Source organism: Gymnoscopelus microlampas (assembly GCF_963454915.1).
Source record: "Gymnoscopelus microlampas genome assembly, chromosome: 7".
In the NCBI taxonomy this organism is placed as follows: Eukaryota; Metazoa; Chordata; class Actinopteri; order Myctophiformes; family Myctophidae; genus Gymnoscopelus; species Gymnoscopelus microlampas.
The window spans coordinates 42517763-42523762 of record NC_139944.1 but is presented as its reverse complement, the minus strand read 5'-3'; the positions used below and the strand labels follow the sequence as shown (position 1 = coordinate 42523762).

Here is a 6000-nt window from a genome sequence, read left to right as displayed (position 1 = left end):
GTAACATTTCTGTGCAGTGCACACTCACTGTGAGTCACACTTTATAGACCCAACTAGACAGTCAGAATATGTGGCTGCTGGCTGATGCTGTGTCTCGCTCTGCATGGGAGGTCATCAGGTGCAAGGCGGGAGAGTTGGAATGGGGAGGGCTGTTTGTTTGGAATACGGTAAATCACTGCCTTAGGGGTGTCCCACTCATTTGGACGGAATACAAGGAGAGAGGAAGTGGACATGGGGCTGCTGTGGTCTCATTGTGTAGAAAGTTGCTCAGCAGCATCATTTTTTAATTTCAAACGGGTTGTGAGGGGCCTCCAGATGGCTGGTCTCGATAAGAGAAGAAGGACCAAACAGCTAGTGAGATACATTACTGTTCAGTCCACTCAATTAGGAGGAGACACTGCTATTTGTACCCTGAAGTGGTTACTGCATGTCATCTTATGTGTGATATCTCCCTGTCTGTATAAGCACTACTGTAACTGACTGTCCCTCATATCAAACGTGTGTGTGTGTGTGTGTGTGTGTGTGTGTGTGTGTGTGCGTGCGTGCGTGCGTGCGTGCGTGCGTGCGTACGTGCGTGTGTGCGTACGTGCGTGTGTGCGCGCACGTGCAAGTTAAAAATGTTTTGTCTGGTGCGAGTGTTTGTATTTATGCGGATGTTCAAGTAATTAAATGTGTATATATTTACAAGGTTGTGTAATATGCTTGCAAGGGCGTGCGCTCACGACAGCTTCCTGTCTAGGGCAATATCTCAATATCTGTGAATTTCCCCGTCTAGTTATGTCTGGTGCTGTGAGTGTGTGTGTGTGTGTGTGTGTGTGTGTGTGTGTGTGTGTGTGTGTGTGTGTGTGTGTGTGTGTGTGTGTGTGCGTGTGCGTGTGCGTGTGTGTGTGTGCGTTTAGCCTACTGTATACATCATTTGTGTTTTTGTCTCCATTTTTATAAGCCCTCTATAAGTTCCACACTCACTGAGTCAGTCACACGCGGGGTCACTCACACACACACACACACACACACAATCTCTCTCTCTGTCTTTCTCTCTCTCTCTCTCTGTTGGTGGAGATAGACGGCCCATCTGGTTTTGGTGAAGCAGGGATCAGAGCTGAGTGTCAGCCTGCTGTGGCCTCTTTCATCCTGCCTGCCCTCCGTCTCAGCAGCATGTTTCTGGTCAAGAGAGAACCTCAATGAGTGAGACGAAAACAAAAGCAGACGGTCTCTCTTTTACATGGGTAACAGTCACAGACTGCACACAACAGTCTCTTATTATATTGTAACAGTATTTTTACATGGATGGCAGTCGCACACTGCACGCAGCAGTCTCTGTTTTTGCATGGGTAGCAATCACAGACTGCCAACCGCATGCAACAGTCTCTCTTTTTACATGGGTAACAGTCACACACTGCACGCAATAGTAGAGAACGATACAGTTTCCATCAGAACAGCATTAAACAAAGGATGTGATATGACATCATAATAAATATAATATTTGTGAAACTATTATTTGGTCCTGTTTAGCGAGGTTACGTAATGTATGTGGCTATACAAACATACTTACTTACTTATCCCTATTACGCCGGCTGGCGCATAGGCCAGCAACAAAGTTTCTACACTTGATTGATTAATTGAAACTTTTATTAGGCAAAAGAATGTAAAAAAAACACAGTTATATTTATAATACTTTTGTCTAAAAGGTCCGACCAAAAAAGTCCTTCCGGACTTGTTTCCGTTGGGGTCCTTGAACTTCCATCTGTGTTTGGCCATCTTCTCTATGGTCCCCCAGCTCTGTGTTGTTGCTGGATCTCCTTCTCTATCGTCCTCCGCCATGTCGTTTTAGGCCTCCCTTTCTTTCTTTTGCCTTCTGGGGTCCAGTGTAATGCGACTCTTGGGATCGCGTGGATGTCCATTCTGAGGACATGGCCAATCCAGGTCCACCTGCGTTTATTGATTATGTAGAGCATGTCGTCTTGTTGGGTGATGTTAAGGAGTTTATTGTTCGAGATGGACCTGGGCCAGAATATACGCAGGATTTTGCGCAGGCATGATGTGTGGAAAGTGGATCATTTATGGACGTCGCTTTCTGTGGTTTTCCAGCATTCTGCACCGTATATGCAAACATACAACAAAAGTAATGCTAATTCTGATGTTGAGTTTTCCTCATCAGTATACAGAGAAAACATGGAGCAGTGAGATAGGAGAGAAATGAGTTGTTAACAAGTAGAATCGTTGTTTTATTAGTGGTAGTGAGGGACAGAGGAGGAGCAGAGAGAGTAGGAGTACCTGCTGTCTATCCACAAACATCTGTCTCTCACTCTCTGTTAGGACACATCTAGAAACATCTGCCAAAACCTCAGGCAAGCAGGGTCTAGCCCTCTGCCAAGCCAGAGAGGAGGGGGAAAGAAAAAGTAAGAAAGAAAGAACTTAAAGAACGAAAGAAAGAAAGAAAGAAAGAAAGAAAAATATGTTGTGAGGGAGTGAAAGATAGATAGGTGCAGTTCCCACATTTGAAGAAGTTAACCTACATATTTTGTGGCTTGGTGCGAAAGACAAATTAGCATGTTTTTTTCTCTGTCTGAAAGCAAAACATGTGAGGAATGTTTGAGTGACTGCTGAAACCACAGATAGAGAGACATGTTATGAACCCTCCTTATACTTCACAGCTCTGCATCTGCAACCTGTTGAATATTCTTCTGCCTCCATTTTCATTTCATTACAATATAGAAAAGTTTAATTCTCTCACACATAACATCACTTGAGGGTCTGGATTTGATATCGGTCAAATGCGAAATGGATGTGGAGAGACCAACCGAGAACCCCTACGTCAAAGCGACGTCGCTGGGCATATTGATTTGACTTATTTTGACACGGGGCAAAGAAAAACAAACAGGGGTCTGTCAATCTCCTCCTTCAAGGAATGTTTGAAGGGGTCTTGCTATAGGTTCTTTTCTGGAAGGGGTCTTGGGTTTCACACTGTTCTGACCCTGCAGCCTGCCCCAGACACATAGCAGCAGAGTCCAGAGGGTGTAGTCGTATACATTCCTGCAGTAGTGTGGAAGCAGCCTGCCAGGCAGCTCTCTTCACTTGCCCCGGCGCTGCCTGGCTGGAGCTTCTGCAGGGAAGCCCCCTTCATTCTGCTGTCTCTCTCCTTTGATGTGAGTCAGACCCTGGGCAGTCCATCAGAGGAGAGTTTTAGGCTGAAGAGCGGAAATGAGAAAGCCCAGGGCAGACAGGGGAAGACTATCGGGACACAGATAGAAGGAGAAAGACTGACTTAACTCCCCTCCTGAAAGCCCTCCGTGATTAAAATAGAGAGAAAAGGGGCCACAAAGGAGGGGTTGGATTTCTGCAGCCCTCTGATGCAGGGCTAAAGGAGGGTGCACGTGTGTGTGTGTGTGTGTGGGTGTGCGCGCACACCCTGCATGAATTTACTGTATATATAGGTCACTGTCTAAGTGGGTGGGATGGTTATATTCAAATGAGTGTTCATACACATTCAGATTTTTTTAGACAGGTTCTGCCAAATTGAACTAAGACACAGATGTGTGTGCGTGCGCACAAATCTGTGTGTGCGCGCGCGCACGTGTGTGTGTGTGTGCGTGTGCGTGTGGGTGTGCGTGTGCGTGTGGAAGAGAGAAAGAGAGAGAGAGACAGAGTGCCAGTGTGAGAAGAAAAGTCTGAAAAGCTTGGAGGGGGATTTCCTCCTGAAAGGGAAAGCTTTTCTTCTCCTCCCCCTCTCATTCTCTCTCTCTCTCTCTCTCTCTCTCTCTTTCTCTGTCCCTCCTTCCCTCTGTCTTAGCCTCTTTCTAAACACTCAGAGCACACAGAGAGCAACAGAGCCGCAGTGAATCAACAGGCAGCGTGACTCTCTGCTGCTTGTTCCTCAGTCAGTCAGTCAGTCAGTCAGTCAGTCACACTTAACTTGAACGTCTTGGAAGAATGGGAGCTACCTCACCGTTTCACTCCAAGTCAACTGTATGTCATGTGGACGTATAGCTCAACCCATGGCACACAGCGGCTGTTGCTGATACTCTAAACATGACAGGACTCTAGCTTCCATATAGTCTCCAGGGAGGGAAGTTGACTGGAGAGAGAGAGGATAATCAGGAGGATCCCAAACATGAACCAATTTCCAGCTGGCTAGAGGACACACACTGCTGCTAAGATGGTAGAGTAATCAGCTTTATTTGACCTTTATTGTTGTTGCCTTGTGTTTAATGAGCCCTGCAGTGAATGTGGTGTTGGGGACAAGTGACTTTGTTGTGTGAGGCTGTGGGTCCTCATGCATGACTGATGTCGTGTTGGCAATTAAGCTTAATGTTTGGTAAGCCTGCACTGACTGCACAGCACAGTCCTGATCGTTAAGTGTGTAAAAAAGTGGAGCCTTTACAGGTCCCCTGATTTTGCTCTGTAGCCTACACGGATAGAGCCTTGTAATTGGCATTCAGTGTGCTGTATCTTTTATGCTTTTGAGGAAGTACAGCAGTAAGAGTGTAACGGCACCAGTGGTGTAAAGTAACTAAGTACATTTACTCAAGTACTGTACTTATAAGTACAATTTTGAGGTACTTTTACTTTACTGTAGTATTTCCAATTTTCAATACTTTTACTTACTACTCCACTACATCTCAGAGGTAAATATTATACTTTTACTCCACTACAATTATTTGAAAACTTTAGTTACTAGTTACTTTGCAGGTATGAATTATTATATTATAAAACATACATTAACCCCTTGAGCCTTATTTTATGCATAGGCTATTTGAAAATAGCCGATCTACAAGCTCACAACGCGTTGTGAGCTTGTAGATCTGCTATTTTCAAACATGTTAGTACTCTACTTTTGGTACTTTAAGTACATTTTGATGCCAATGCTTTTGTACTTTTACTCAAGTAAATTTTGAATTCCGGACTTTAACTTGTAACAGGGTATGTGTAGGCTACATGGCAGTATTGATACTTTTACTTAAGTAAGAAATGTGAGTACTTTTTCCACCACTGAACAGCACTCTACTGAACAACTTTACTACACAGAGAGTCTGTGAAACCTGACTTTTACAGTGCACAGCTGATGTTGTCAATGCAATCTCAAAAGGTTTGTTGTTGTCCTAAAGCACAGTAGGTGGGACTGTTTCAAATGAGTCCACCATATGAGCCTTCTTCTCACATATGAGAGACAGATACGAGGGACAGACAGCACATTCTTTTGTTTTGCAGCACTTGCAGGATTTAATTGGCGTGGATGACACACATTCTTGAGTGGGGTTGTAATTTTGCAGTATTATATTAACAGAGGGTTTTTGCGTCCACACATAATGTGATTCTTCAGCTCAGTGGGTTGTTTTAAAAAGGTTCAACCACCAAATCCGCAGGGAGTTCTATGACTATAGGGGACTAATCCCGGTCACAATGGAGTTTAATTAATGACCATGGTTAAACCACAAGAAAAGAGCATGATAGTTTTGAAGATGGTATTTTGGAGGCATGTGGTGCGTTTGAACTTTTTGGGTGCGTTTACGGTTGCGTAAAAATGACAAATAAAAGTAGATAATTGTGGACTCCAGCTGAGGATGATGTGGCAACAAATGTCAATCAGCCAATAACAGCTGGACTGTTAACATTCAAATTTAGAATTTTATTTGATTAAATCTCCAAAGTATTCCACGTCCAGTTTGTTATATGTTTTATGTATGAGAAACTCTCTACACCTTTTTTATGTTTCTGTTTCAGGAACAGAATAATTCTGCTGTGGTCATCATCACACAATAATTTTCAACAACAATAGTCACATTTTCCTTGGTTGAATTTACAGTAAACACAACCACAACCTAATGCACAACAGAGGTGGAGGATTCACACAAGTGGGGACTGCTCATCATTCTTTTTCAGAATTGAAAATTAAAATGATACCACTCTCCAATATGGCACTGATAGCATGGTGTTGTATCCTACAGATGTTGAGTCCACATGGTGACTAGGAGTCTACAAACCCACTCACTGTTTAGAGAT

General features: G+C 43.8%; 1 protein-coding gene across 1 annotated transcript in view; it reads left to right on the top strand.

The window, feature by feature from the left end:
- Nucleotides 1-3677: 3677 nt before the first annotated feature.
- Nucleotides 3678-6000, top strand: part of quob (quattro b) — a 47262-nt gene continuing 44939 nt past the window's right edge. The window contains exon 1 of the mRNA XM_084063051.1: nucleotides 3678-4159. Coding sequence (XP_083919177.1) covers nucleotides 4157-4159 — 3 coding nt within the window. The 5' untranslated portion in view covers nucleotides 3678-4156. The remainder of the gene's footprint in view (nucleotides 4160-6000) is intronic.